We start from the raw sequence: 14,779 nt of genomic DNA, 5'->3' as shown, positions 1-14,779 counted from the left end.
CTACACCGTCGCCGGCGACCCATGTTAGCCCAGCTCCAGGTTGAGCTGTTGTTCAGCATCTTAGCTGTAGAGGGCAGTGTCACTGGCCCTCATATATAGGATCCGAACCGGGGCCCTCTGGCATCCCAAACCAGTTCTTAACCAAGTATTTCGACGGGGAAAAGAAACCTCAGTATAGAACTCGGCTCCCTTCTGAATACTACAAGGAAAGTGGAGATTATAGCCAAGTAGCAGGGTAGGTGTCAGTGGATGGAAAAATTGCTAAGGGGAAAATTAGGGGTCGGGGATTCTGGCTAAACCAACTTGAAAGGATTCTTGCTGAAGGCAGGCCAGGGTGATAAGATTGAGGGTAAGATGAGAAACTTCTGAGGGTGGGGGAATTTTCACTAAAGGGATTCAGGAGGATTCTTGCTAAAACTGGACAAAGGGGGCAAACAAAGAACAAGCCCCCGAGCTAGACTTAGCCAAAAAGCGGACTCACAGGAGCCTAAGGAGAGAGTCTTTGTCAACAGCAACAATGGCTACAAGATAGAACAAGGGGGATTCTGATATATGCATCTGTACGAGTGGTTGAGAATTGCAGCCTTATTCCCACAGAGGCTTGAGGCTTATTATTTCATTTAGATCTTTTCTTGATCAACTTTCAGTCGTAACTTGGGTCAGTAAATGGGCAGCTTTTCCCCCAAAGCCTTTTCTCCTTTAGGCTTTTACTGGAGAGTACATGGCACCAAAAGCAGACAGAGTTAAGACCAAGTAATTCTTGTTTTGAAGCAAGCACACTTCCACAACAATTATGGGCCTACTGTGTTCCAGGCAATGGTCTAGTTGGTGGGGGTGTAGTGGTGAATAAGGTAGACAGGGGCCCCTGCTCTATTAGCTGGTGATGTGATGGTCAAAGAGTACAATACAGTACACCAATAAATGGACAAGTTAATTTCAGATGGTGATAAGCACTGTGAAGAAAATCAAAGAGGATATACTAGTGACTTACAGAAGGCTGTATTAAGGATAGAAGGTTTAAACTGAAATTGTCATTACTGGTTTTTATTGGTCACGCTCAGATTTGGGGTCTAGTAATCCGGGCAGAGAAATGCCAAATACAAAGGCCCAAAGGCACTGAGAAGCTTGGCCTATTTGAGGAACAGAAAAAAACAGTAGGACAAGAACATTGTGGGCAAATAGGATCTGGTGGTATGAGTAGGAATCTCCAAATTCCTATTAAGGGTGATTTCAAGGCTTCTGACTTTGAGCAACTGGCTCAATTACTATCTTAATAGTAAATTGTTAAGATGGGAAGACAGGCAAATTGAGGGGAGCAAGAGATGCCCATTAGGCATGAAGCTCTAGATACGTTTCTGGATCTGGGACTTTTGTGTGGTGTCTCTCCCTCTCTCTCTTCCTCTTCCCCCGGGTCTTTCCACATGTCAGCCTCAGGCTAGCCAGAGCTTTTGCATGCCTGTATGTTGATCAAAGGCTCCCAGAACAATTACTCTAAAAGAAACCTGCAGAAGGTACATGAACTTTTCAAACCTAGCCTGGGAAGTCTACCTCTTGATGGAAAGTGTGTCAAAGAATTTGCAGCAGTGTTTTAAATCCATCACATTACCAAATCCCTCATTTAAGTTTATTGTTTTTCAAAGTTAGTAATCATTTCCCTGTAAAATTGTGGAACAGTACTTTATCTTTGGAATTATTAATGATATAGTAGTTTTCTACTTTATATAGTTAAAATTATTGCCTTGATATTATGAACCATTTATTTATGCTGACTGGTTGGTTCTAAAAGTTGTCATATGACCTTCCTCCTTACACAGTTACCTGACTGAGTCCGAACACTTCATCAAGTGAAATATAATATTGAAAACAGTAAGAGTTCCTCAAAATTTTGAAATTGTTCTGAGTTTTGTAGCTCTATCCTAAGGATGTAAGATGAGGTTCCTAGTTGTGGTTGTCATTTGTTTACTAGAATGAGTCCTAATTCCGCTAGATGGTAAAATAAAAATTTTCAAAGGCTGAGATCGAAGGACTTTTAAAAGAGTTTGTGCCTTGTGTATTATTTTTGTATTTTGGAAACAGCCACTTTTTTCTTTGTTTGACCTGGAATTTTATAATTCATTCTTTTTTATTAGATTCTATTAGAAAGGGAAAATAGAATTGCATTTATTTTTATATGGGTGATTTTAACAACTCAAAATGTGTGATTCTCATCCCTAACTATGTATTACTCACCCAATTCCTACTCTCAGAGGTTCTGATTAGTTGATTTGGGGTGGGGTCCACGTACAGGCATGTTTTATAGTGCCCTAGGTGATTCTGTTATGAAGCCACATTTGAAACCCACTGGCCTGCTGCATCAAACTGTGGTGTTTGCTGATGCTAATCTTGGTCTCTGTAACAGGGAGAAAAAGATGGAAGCCCTGCCTGATACTTCTGCTTTTGCAGCTAAACTTCAAAACACGCTCATCCAGTACCATAGCATTGAAGATGATAAGTGGCGAGTTGCAAAGAAAATGGTAAATTAGTTTAATTACTTATATTTGGGGTATATCTTCTATCTAATGAATCGGTTGATGACTTTCAAAATGGTATGGAAAGATACGGGCCATGCCCAATAGACATATGGAAAGATGCTCAGTGTCACTGATCATCAGGGAAATGCAAATTAAAACCACTATGAGATGTCACCTCACTCCTGTCAGAATGGCTGTCGTCAATAAATCAACAAACAAGAAATGCTGGGGAGGATGTGGAGAAAAGGGAACCCTGGTGCACTGTTGGTGGGACTGCAGATTGGTGCAACCACAATGGAAAAACGATTTGGAGGTTCCTCAAAAAATTAAAAATAGAATGACCTTATGACCCAGCAGTTCCACTTCTGGGTATTTATCTGAAGAAATCCAAAACACTAAATCTAAAAGATACTACATGCACCCCTATATTCACTGTAGCATTATTTACAGTAGCCAAGATATGGAAACAACCCAAGTGCCCATCAATAGACAGTTGGATAAAGAAGTAGTACACACATGCGATGGAATATGACTCAGCTGTAAAAAAGAATGAAATCTTAACCATTTGCAACAACATGGATAGACTTAGAGGGTATTATGCTAAGTGAAGTAAGTCAGACCGAGAAAGACAAATATATGATCTCATTTCTATGTGGAATCTAAAGAACAAACTAGGTGAACAAACAAAACAGAAACGGACTCATGGTTACAGAGAGCAAACTGGTGTCTGCCAGAGGGGCGGGGGATTGGGGAGCTGGGTGAAAAAGGTGAAGGGATTAATAATACAAATTGGTAGTTATGAAATAGTCATGGGGATGCAAAGTACAGCATAGAGAATGTAGTCAATAATGTTGCAACAACTATGTGTAGTACCAGGTGGGTACTGGACTAATCAGGACAAATGTCTGCATAAATTTTATAAATGTCTAACCACTATGCTGTATACCTGAAACTAATATAAAATAATATTGAATGTCAACTGTAACTGAAAAGAAAGAATTAATTTAAAAAATACACATATATGAACCATACTTCAGATGGATGTGCAGAATAGATAATTTTGCAAATAAAGTCATTGGGTTAGCATATCATAAACAAAAAGAACATAGTAATCCTGCACTGCTTTCATTAGTTCTTTAAATATTGAACATGAGAATAGACTCATGGCGACAACAGCCTAATGCATAATCTCTTAAATCAAGAAATAAAATGTATCATTGTCAATTTAAGAAAGTATAGTAATTGATAGTTTGGAATAATTTCAGACATTTTAACAAGCCCATGAGGGTTGGCTGTTAGTATTCTTTTTTACCAATGTGAGTTGCCCAAACTATGGCTGAGTGTTGACAGAGCCAACCCTAGAACCCAGGACACTCCCAGTTAAGTGCTTTAGCTATTCTGATATTCAGAATTTCTTGGGAAAAGATCAGAAAAAAATTAGGGACTAATTCAAGGTAACATTATCGTAATAGATGTGAATTGTTTAATATTTTAAAAGATATGAGCAAGTTCAGGATGAAATATTTAGCGTTCCTAATGTTTTAGTCTAAATTTGTCAGGAGATAAGATTGAAATAAAGCAAATAATAATGGCCAATGAGATAGTACCATGATTGAAATTCATAGTGTTTGGGACTCATTAAGCTACTGAAAAATCTCTTTTGGAGGTCTATGATTTAAATAAATGTGAAGAACTGTAAGATACAGAAGAAATTCAAATAGGAATCATTTGATGATATAAATGACTTTAATGCATATCTGAATATTTACTTAAGCTTTATTTTAATGCAAAGACTAATACTCTAGACTTATGAAATTGTCAGTTTTATATTCAGGGTTTCACTATGTAATTATCACCATAAAATGTTTTTATTTTTCTAGAAAGATGTAACAATTTGGAGAAAACCTTCAGAAGAATTTAATGGACATCTGTAAGTAAATTCTAGTAGTTTTATGTAGCTCTTGAGTCATTGCTAAATGTTTCACACACACACACACACACACACACACACACACACACACACAATTATGATCATTAAGTGATAATTGCCAGTAAAATTTGGCTTTTGCTTTTAAGATTTAAACTTTCAGAGAAGCAAATCACCTTACAAATTTAAAGCCTTTAAAATGTCCATATCCCTAGTGTACTGAGTTGATGGAGCTGATTATGAATAATGATATCAAATGGCTGATAAAATCTTAATTTCTCAGGTTGGTGTGTAAGATTCTTCTAATATTCTTCTACACTTACTCAGTGCTATAACATACTTTATGCTAAGAATTTACCTTGAGGAAATCATCAGAAAGATAATATTATAGTTAAGTACTTGTCTCTTCCATCACAGCAGTGTTTATAATATTAAAAATCATAAACAACTTGAATAATCAATAGTTGGAGGGTGATTAAAGTATGGAACATATATGTGATATTTTCCAGTTTTTATAAAACATGTTTTCAAGAATTTCAGAACATAAGAAAATGCTCCAGATATAATCTAAAGTGAATAAAGCAGAATATTCAACTGCGTGTAGCAGTTGTACCAATTGTGAGTTGTCTTTATAATATTGAAATATTTTTATTTAACACCAAATATATACCTCTAGATGGCAATTTTATGGGTGATTTTTTATTTCCATTTTTTGGTGTTTGCATATAGTTGAACATGAGTTACGTCTTTAACCAGGAAAAAATACTGCTTTTCAAAGCCATTGGGGACAGTTGCCTTTGCAGTGGGATGTTCGCGTCCTTGGGACTCAGACCTTTTTCAAATTAACTGGGGTCAGGCCCCCACTTCCTAATACAGAATGTTCTGAAGTGCAATACCAGTGATAGTGTTTCCAGAAAGATGAGTTATACAACATTTATGATGAGAGCAGGGAAACAGGAATTGGATTAAGCATTGTAAGCAAGTGTAGAAGTTTAATCCTTTAGGTCAATAATGCCCAGTGGGGGTTGAAAAGTGTAAAAAGTGCTAAGGGAGCATTACAGGTGGTGATGTGGAAGGCCTTCAGACAGGAGCTGATACTTGAGCTGAGTTTAAAGGAAGAAGCGGTATTTCTTAGGGAATGGGGACTGATCATCTACTGCATCAACACAGATGAGTTTGTTTAGGGAAGTGGAAGTCATATTTGTATAGCTGGAACACAAAGTATGGGGACGGGAGAGCATGTGCCTGAAAGAGTTTTGAATGCTAAAATAAGGAATTCAGTATCATACTTACGGTCTGCTCAGCCTTCACCGCCACCTCCCATGTCCTCAAAGGATTTTGAATTTACTCTAATAACGTTGTGAAATAGCACTGTGCGATGAGCATGGGGAGTTCAGAGAGCGGTTTTTACCCTGGGAGTCTATGGCTAGCTTCCTGAAGTTCCACTAAGATTGTATACAAAATTTTGTGTCAATGTGTATATTCCTCGGAAGGCACATGTGGCTTTTTTTCCAGATACTTAAAGAGATATGCGATCAAAAGAGCTAGAGATTATGCAGTGTTGCATTGGACACAGCTTGGGAGGGCAAAGCTTGGGAGTTGAAAAGGGCAAATGCACATGAAAGAGATTTAATGATAGTGGCAGCGGTGGTGATGGTAATGATGATGATAACTAACATATTGAGAACCAGGTATTGTCCTGAGCACTTTACATTTAGGAAATCATTGTGATAAGACATGGTGACTTCTTAAATCTGACTGTTGGAATGGGGTTAAGAGAAAAAAAAGAGTCGAATACCAGATTTCTAATTTGGGTAACTGAGTAATATGTATTACCTCCATCCCAAGTTAGAGAATACAGGAGGGAAGAGCAGATTTAGGATTGGGGAGATAATGTAAGTTTGAACTTGAGATATTTATAAAGTGGTAAAAAAAAAAAAGCTTTAGTTGCTTTAAAAAACAAACAAAAAAGACTCCCCCAAATGCTGCTGATAAAGTTAAAGCCAGTCTGTCTCTCATTTCTTCTCTTCTTTCCTCCCCAGAGGTAACTTCTATCTTGAAGTTGTGTGTATTATTGTTGTTTTATACTTTAACCGCGCACGTGTGTGTGTGTGTGTGTGTGTGTGTGTGTGTGTGTGTTTCCTTTGGTAAATTGCTTTTAATTTTTTGCAGTCAGTATTATGTTTTCAGGATTTAGCCATATAGATCTTTTCTTTCACTTTCATTTGAATATAACCCAATGTGTTTATCTGTTAGCAAATTTGCCTACTGATAAATATTTAGGTCGTTGTCAGTTCTTCCCCATAAAACACAGTGCTGTAGTATAAACTTCTTGGTATATGTCTCCTAATGCATGTGTGATTTTCTTTGGGTATGTACCTGGGTCTTAGGGGTACACATCATCCAGCTTTACTAGACGTTGCCAAATGGCTCTAACGTGGTAGCATTTTAAGATACTTGTATTTACAAATTCAATACTTGTATTTAAGTTTATAATTTCTGCCAATCTGAGGGATATGAAATGGTATTTTATTAGTAATTAGTTGATTATGAGTGAAATTGAGCATCTTTTCTTTTCTAAATTTGTTGAGCATCTTTTCTAAATTTATTTATCAGTAAATGGGCAAAAAATGTCCTTTGCCCATCTTTTCCTTAGATTATCTTTTTTTTCACTGACTTATAAGAATTAATTGTATACCCTGCATGATAATTATATGTCTGTTTATATGTGTTGCACATGTCTCCTTCCAGTCTATGACTAGTTTTTAAAGAAATTACTTATTTTATCATTCGTGGCATGCAAGTTTTAAATTTTAACCATCTTGGATTATTTGTGTTTCTGTGTATTTTATGTAGTCAAAAAATCCTGAATGCTGATGTCACAAAAATGGTCACTTGTATATTTCTCTCAAAGTTTTACATTTTTGTATTTTCCATAGTGGTCTTTAGTCTATCTGGAATGAATTGTTTTGAGTGGCGTGAAGTAGGGATTCAGTTTTTATCTTCTCCTCTAGGATAACTATTGAATCCAAGCACCATTTATGGAATAGTACATCCTTTTCCATGTGATACCACCTTTCAAATATGTCAAATTTCAATATTATTTATGAATTAATTCTGGGTGTTCTTTCCTAGATGACCTATTTTTCTGTTCCTAATAAAAAGTTTTTAAAAGTCAAGGTAGAAGAAATATGTGTGCACTAATAACCTGTTAGAGCATACTGAGAAGAGAATAACATACAAAATAAATGGAAGCGTTACAGTGTCCTGCAGACCATTGGTGGCTGCATCATAATGTGAAGGTACTTCACTGTGTTCGTGATAGTGGATAATACAGCCTTCAGGTCTCTTACAGGATTTGAGGACAAAGTACATTCTAATAAAATAACCGATAGAACTTAATTTATCAGCAAAGTTGTTGCGATTTACTTCCTCTAAAAAATCTTCATTAATTCTTACTCTTTTTGAAGTTATCTGTGAAATTTTTCATTCTGATAGTAGTTGACTTGAATATTTTTTTCCTCCAGTTTCAAAGCCCAAGGTGTTATCGACGACTTTGTCAATGCTGTGATAGACCACATTCGCCCAGGTCCCTGTCGCTTGGATTGGGACAGCCTAATGACTTCAATGGATATTTTGGAGCACTTTGAAGAGGTATTTGTTTAGAAACGTTTTTTCAGATTGTGTGTGTGTGTGTGTGTGTGTGTGTGTGTGTGTGTGTGTGTGTACACTTGTATTCATTGCTTTGAGAATAAGTAGTCATGGTAAAGACCTCACAGGGGAACCTTTGCTACCTTTCAAAAAGCTTGAGTGTCCTCATATCACTAATGAGTCAGAACTAAGTTTGTTTTCTACAGTAGCTGTATCCTTGCTACTTAAGAAAATCATCAGCATCTTTAATCATAAAACTACTTGACGTTCTGAAATTTAAAATTCTGAAAATACCATCATATTTCAGGTTTCTGGGTAATTTTTCATTAATATTTAGCGAAAATCAAAGACCGAAGATAAAACTGCCACCTTGGGCATTAGAGAATTATGTCACCAAAGTGGCTCATTCTCTTTTTCCATTTTTATTAATTCCGTCCTTGCCATGCTAGAATTTCTTGAACCATTTGGTGGCTTAGTCAAAGTATTTGTAGGTTTTATCTTAAAATATCTGCAGTCTATGCCACCTACTTCTATGTTGAATATCATACTGGATACAAAGCGACTGTATTGAATTATAGATTTGGATACTGGGTAACTTATCTCCCTATATTTTGATTATACTATATTTCCCCATGTATAAGATGCAGCTTTTTTCAAAAAATTTGGGGTCTAAAAACTGGGTGCGTCTTATACAGTGGTTGTAGATCTCAAATGCCATAGATGGAACTGAGGACGAGGTAATATATGAAGACAGTGATTCATCATCAGATACAGATGAGGACAAGCTAATGGTTGGGAGTTCTGACAGTGATGAGGAGTTGTATGAATTTTATGATGAGTAAAACTTGAGTTCAATAACTTTATTTAGTACATTTTTTTTTCAAATTTCGGGCCCCAAAATTAAGGTGCATCTTATACATGGGAGCGTCTTCTACATGGGGAAATATGGTATATCTTCTTCATGTGCATACAGTAGCAGTGAGATTTAGAACAGAGATCTCATCCTGTCAGAATCACTGTAGAAATTGTTATTGATACATTTTAAATGAGTATTAGTGTTTTACTAAAGATTAACTAATGATATATGAGTCTTTGTATGTATCCCTATGGTAATAACACCTGTTGCTCTTTTTCCTTTAGAATTGCTGTGTGATGCGTTACACTACTGCTGGTCAGCTCTGGAATATCATTTCCCCAAGAGAGTTTGTTGATTTCTCCTACACTGTGGGCTATAACGAAGGGCTTTTATCCTGTGGTAATGATTTGAAAACATATTTTCTTTCAGTTTGTTTTAAGTATTTGAGTTTTCTAGGCTGGATGTGTCTTTCTATGCAAGACATATTTTCAGCCTTTATACTTACAATCACTAAGCTTTGTTTGCAAATGCAGAACCCTAGAAATTAAAATAAATCAAGAAGGGTTCTGAAATCTTTCTGATAAGTTTTTGTTTTTTGTTTTTTGTTTTTTTGTTTTTTTTTTTTAGCTGAGCCATCCTGCTACCTGTGGGCAGCTCAGCGGCTGCTCAGCTCGGGCTGGACTCGAACCGCTGTTGCTCAGAGCTCAAACTCTTGAGCGAGCTCTTAACCAACTGAGCCACTCGGCCGGCCCTCTGATAAGTTTTTATTCCCAGTTACTTGGTACCCTCGAGGTCACAGTTAACAAATATGGATCACATAACTACCGCTAAGAAAGAGAGCGATCCATCCAGTAAATGGATTTCCTTCTAAAAAGGAAACAGAAAATACCTTCTTGGCCATATACATAGAGAAAATAGACGTGGTATTTTTCCTTCTTTGGGTTATGTAGTATTTTTCTTTTCAAAATTAAAACTACAGCTAATAGAAGTCTCTTGCTTTCTAAGATATATCTATAGGTAAGTTAATATTTTTAATGTATATATATATATATATACACACACACACACATATATATATATATATATATATATATATATATATATATATATATTTGAGTTGACAGTTGTAGTTAAGCATCTACTTGTTTATTCTTAACCAGCCAGTACCAAAGTTGGCTATGGGGTGCCTGTAGGGAGCATGGTTTATTGGCACCTTGAGGTCTGGATGCTACAGCCAAGACTCTTAGTTTCCAAGGAGTTACCAAGATGACATGGTATCATCTACTCTGAAGAGATTATAACTTCCCCCATTATCTATCCATTAGCCCCCTGTCAAAATTCTGCTTAGCAATTTTTTGTTTGTTTTTCATTCTTCCGTGGTCCCTCTTGGAGCTTAATTTTCATCTATAGGGATAAGAAGAAAAATATCTAAAGAAGAAACCTGATAATCTTTTTAATGATAGATTTAGACTAATGTCAGTCATTACAATTAATAGTGTTATTTTTAAATTGCCTTGCAGGGGTAAGTCTTGACTGGAGTGAAAAGAAACCTGAATTTGTTCGCGGATATAACCATCCCTGTGGTTGGTTTTGTGTTCCCCTTAAAGACAATGCAAAACAAAGTCTTTTGACAGGCTATATTCAGACGGATCTGCGTGGAATGATTCCTCAGTCTGCTGTAGATACAGCCATGGCAAGCACTTTAATCAACTTCTATGGGGACTTACGAAAAGCCTTACAAAAGGCATAAATGACATTTCAACTTGTAGTACTGTGATCCTAAATAACTCGTCTCTCAGCTGCATGGTCTGTAAAAGTCACCCTTTCCTCTCTTCTGCATAGTCTACAGAAAAATTCGAGATGTTTTTGGTTTATTTTATTTCTAAAGTAAATAGCTATCTAAGAGAGGGCGTTTCAGTTTTTTAAGCAGTTATGTACACATTGTTTGGTATGGCAGTGTGTCTAGGAATGGAGAGCATGACAGAAATCTACCAACATGTAGATAACAGTTCTTTGATGCAAACTCTTAAGAAATTGAATAGTGCCTCAGTATGAATTTTTTGGCTGCTTGGAAATTAAAGAAAGCACAAGCTTCATGCTGTTAGGTTAAAATCATTTATTTTAGAGCTTTATGAACATTTTGTAAAAGTTTTAATTTTTTGGAGGTAAAATATTAGTCCTTTACTTTTGGTGTGCTCTGTGAATTTGTCAATATCTTGGACTTAAAGCAAAAAGCTCTTTTCTATATTTTATAAAGATGAACTTCATTGTCAATTGACTTGCACTACTTTTAAGTATTAAAAAGATCAGAAATAAGAAAAGAATAGATATCATAGTAACTATAGGTATAATTCAAATGCATTTCAATTTTGATACCTAGATAGCATTGGTTTGTAGATATCTTTAAAAATATACTTGTATCTTTATGTGTGTTTACTTTGGGAGTCTTAAAACATTTATGCATGAATAAGACAGTACAAAAAAATTGCCAAATATGTGCTGGGGATTCCACATTGGGTTGTGTGAAGTGGCTAGTGGTGTCCTGTATTCAACAACAGAGAACCATCTCCTAGAAGGGGAAATTCAGTAAATGTTCTGTACATGTTTCAGTTTTAAAAGTATCACTCAACTCATAAAATACTACTAACTGATTCATAAACATTAACAATTGTGATGTAACTTCAGTCTGCAACTATAACAAATGCGTTCATAGATTTATCCAAATGCCTAGATGAGTCATTTTATAAGTAGAATGGACTATAATAGGTCCATCCTTGATTCTATAGCTGCCTTAAATGAACATTCCTAAATGATTTTAACATTCCAAATAACTTTTTGCCTTTTCAACTATCCACCTAGTTAACTTCTGAAATGAAAGCTTGAGGCAACACAATATGTCCATGCACATTTTTGTATGTATTTATGTGTAGTTATGTTTGTGTACATCCACACATCTTGAAATCTATTTCATTGTCCAGTGTGAGTTATCTTTGTTATTTCTGTTTCCATTGTTTCATTTCTTTTTTTGTTTTGTTTTGTTAATATGCAGCAACATGAGCTCTGGAAATACATGCTGCAAAGGCCACAAAAAGCACAAGAGCATATAGTGGTTCAAGTGCATGAAAGTTGAATCTGTGTTTTACTTTACAATGTTTTACTGAGTGGAAAGAAAGTATAAGTCATCGTTCTTCAGATCCGTTTTGATAAAAGAGAAAAAGTAGAGCTGGTTCTTGGTTTTATTTTTCATTTTTTGCTATTAGAGATGATGGTGTTCAAAAAAACAAAAGGTGGCTGCACCCCAGTATCCATGGTGAATAACCTGTTTTTAGATTGAAAATAATTTGTTTCAAGATCTGACAGAACAACTCATAAATGACTCTATATTCTTAACTTAAATTTATTAATCACCAGTATTCTTTTCTAAATTGACTTAACTTTTGAGTTGTTGGATTGCTCTGCCACTTTTTTTTTTCTTGCAATAGGAAAAGAAAACTCCGCAGTTGAGCTTTCAGTTTCCCATAAATTGTTAATCGTTAATTTTGACTTCGTGTATTTTTTTATTTGATTTTATTAGTGTAGAGTAGGAAGTTTCTTATATTCCAGTATGCTGTCTAGGATCGGGAAATACCAGCAGATGTTCAATTATAAGGTGCCCAGATTGCATCAAGGGATTTGTGACAAGATTGTACATAAGGGCTATTTTCCCCTGATCTGGGTGCCCTTAAAGGCAGATAAACTTCCACTCCCAGCTACTGTAATGTTCCCTTTGCCCTTTTCAACCTACACATCCAGGTAGTGATTACATGATCCACTGTTAAATGTGGACCCTCTGCAGGTAACAGAATACTCATGGAAAAATTTTCATTGCAATATTGAGTCATATGGTGGATGGAAAAATTATATTTGAACATTTATAGTTGTGTAACCATCACCACAATCCAGTTTTAGAACATTTCCATCTCCCAGAAAGATCTCTTTTGCCTTTTTGCGGACTCATACCTAACCAAAGTTTAGCACAATTGCCAATATTAAAAGGGTGACGAAAAAGATTAGAGTAGGTTTTATTTGGTTTTGTTTTTAAGAGTAGGAGGTATCTTTTAATCTAAGCTCAGGAACCTTGGTTAATCTATTAAAATATGATCTCAAGTACCATATGATAGAAAAATTTAACGATGTGGGTTGGGATTAATATTAATATATAATTGAGTCTGCTGTTTCGATAGCAGTGCTGTAGAATAGAAAAATAATGTAAGCCATATATGTCATTTTGAATTTTATAGCAGCCACATTCAAAAATTAAAAATAGCTGGACTCAATTTTAATAGCACAGTTCATTTAACTGAATAGATCCAAAATATTATCATTTCAACATGTAATCAATACTAAAAAAATCATTAAGATGGCTACTATTCTTCTTTTGTACAAATTCTTGGAAATCTGGTATGTATTTTACTAATTTAGACTAACCACATTTTAAGTGCTTATTATGCACATGAGGCCAGTGGCCTGTATTGAATAGCACAGTTCTATAGTATATGCATTAATTTGTCTTCCTAGAATACGAAGTAGAGGATTCTGCTTTCTCAAATACAAAATCTTTCTGGTCTCTGCAGCCTTCAGTGCTTGCTAAATGGGGACATCTGAACATTAGAAATAAATCAGTGAGTAGTTGTCAATAAAATAAAAATTGCAGCCAAAAAATATTTTCCTTTAAAGATAGGGCAGTTAACTTCATAGGGCAGTTAATGAAAGAATATAATCCACCTTGTTGTTATGTGGTTGAGTATTTTGTCTAGCTTATAGCTAGTTTGTATTAGAAACGTGTATGCAAGAAATACTTGGCACAGTACTGTTTTTAGTACACGATACCTATTTTTTTAAGGAAATTAGTTTCATACAAGAAAAAGTAATTTGTCAGTGATATTTTGCATGAAATATTAGTTTGTATTGATAACTCTTGATTAACTCTTGAAGTTTGACACACTACTCAGCAAAAAACTTGGGGAAATTTATTAGTATTCTGCAGTTATATATAATATAAACTTCTAGAGTATTAAAGACAGATTGTAAATGTTAAAGTTCTCTTCATTTCACTGTTCATTGCAATTGGATATATTTGAAGCTGTAGATGTCTATGTTGGAAATTATCTCCCAGTAAAAAAAAAGCTTTCAGGTATGAGTAATTCCCTTTGCTATAGATAAAAGCTTTACCTGTTTACTCAAGAGCACACTAGCATCCTTAGAATCTATTGTTAAAATCCAGTTTCTTGTAGTTTTGTGGATACTGTAGCTATCGCAAGCCCATGGGTAAATTAACAAAACCCAGAAAAGCAAAGGGATTTGACCAGGCTTCCATTAGAACCTGTTCATAATGTATAATATGTAATTTATCTGATGTGTCTCCAATGCCTTTCTTATTCAACTTCTAGAAGATGGTGGGATCTGAGCATAGAAGAACATTAGATTAATCCCAGAGCACAGGAAATTGGGATTATAATTTCTTCATTATTTTGTTGTTTCCAGAGATTTTACATGCCTAGTTAAATATTCATCTCTTCAATTCAATGAAAGCTATACTATATATAGATTTTATTTTTTAAGAAGTTTATAATTCTTTTATGAGCCATTATGTAAAACTAGAACCATTATTAAACTAAGAGCATGTGTTAATATAAATAAAATCTGTACTTATTTTTAAATTGTTATAAAATATATCAGAATAAAATTTCTAGACACTCTTATAATTGATCATTGCTGTCTGTGTAAGTTGCTTTAACCTTAAGCACTGACATATATTTCCATATATCAGAACTTAACATATGTAATTTAACTTTC

At 35.1% G+C, this 14,779-nt stretch overlaps 1 protein-coding gene across 2 annotated transcripts in view; it reads left to right on the top strand.

Annotated features, from left to right (window-relative positions):
- Positions 1–14,692, top strand: part of STARD4 (StAR related lipid transfer domain containing 4) — a 19,968-nt gene extending 5,276 nt beyond the window's left edge. For both annotated transcript variants that reach the window (XM_019659148.1, XM_019659147.1), the window contains exons 2-6: positions 2,399–2,513; positions 4,391–4,440; positions 7,965–8,091; positions 9,229–9,343; positions 10,465–14,692. In XM_019659148.1, coding sequence (XP_019514693.1) covers positions 2,409–2,513; positions 4,391–4,440; positions 7,965–8,091; positions 9,229–9,343; positions 10,465–10,694 — 627 coding nt within the window. In that variant the 5' untranslated portion in view covers positions 2,399–2,408 and the 3' untranslated portion in view covers positions 10,695–14,692. The remainder of the gene's footprint in view (positions 1–2,398; positions 2,514–4,390; positions 4,441–7,964; positions 8,092–9,228; positions 9,344–10,464) is intronic.
- Positions 14,693–14,779: the final 87 nt, after the last annotated feature.

Source organism: Hipposideros armiger, unplaced genomic scaffold, assembly GCF_001890085.2.
Source record: "Hipposideros armiger isolate ML-2016 unplaced genomic scaffold, ASM189008v1 scaffold_296, whole genome shotgun sequence".
In the NCBI taxonomy this organism is placed as follows: domain Eukaryota; kingdom Metazoa; phylum Chordata; class Mammalia; order Chiroptera; family Hipposideridae; genus Hipposideros; species Hipposideros armiger.
Note: the sequence above shows the minus strand (reverse complement) of the source record. Positions and strands in the feature narration are given on the sequence as shown.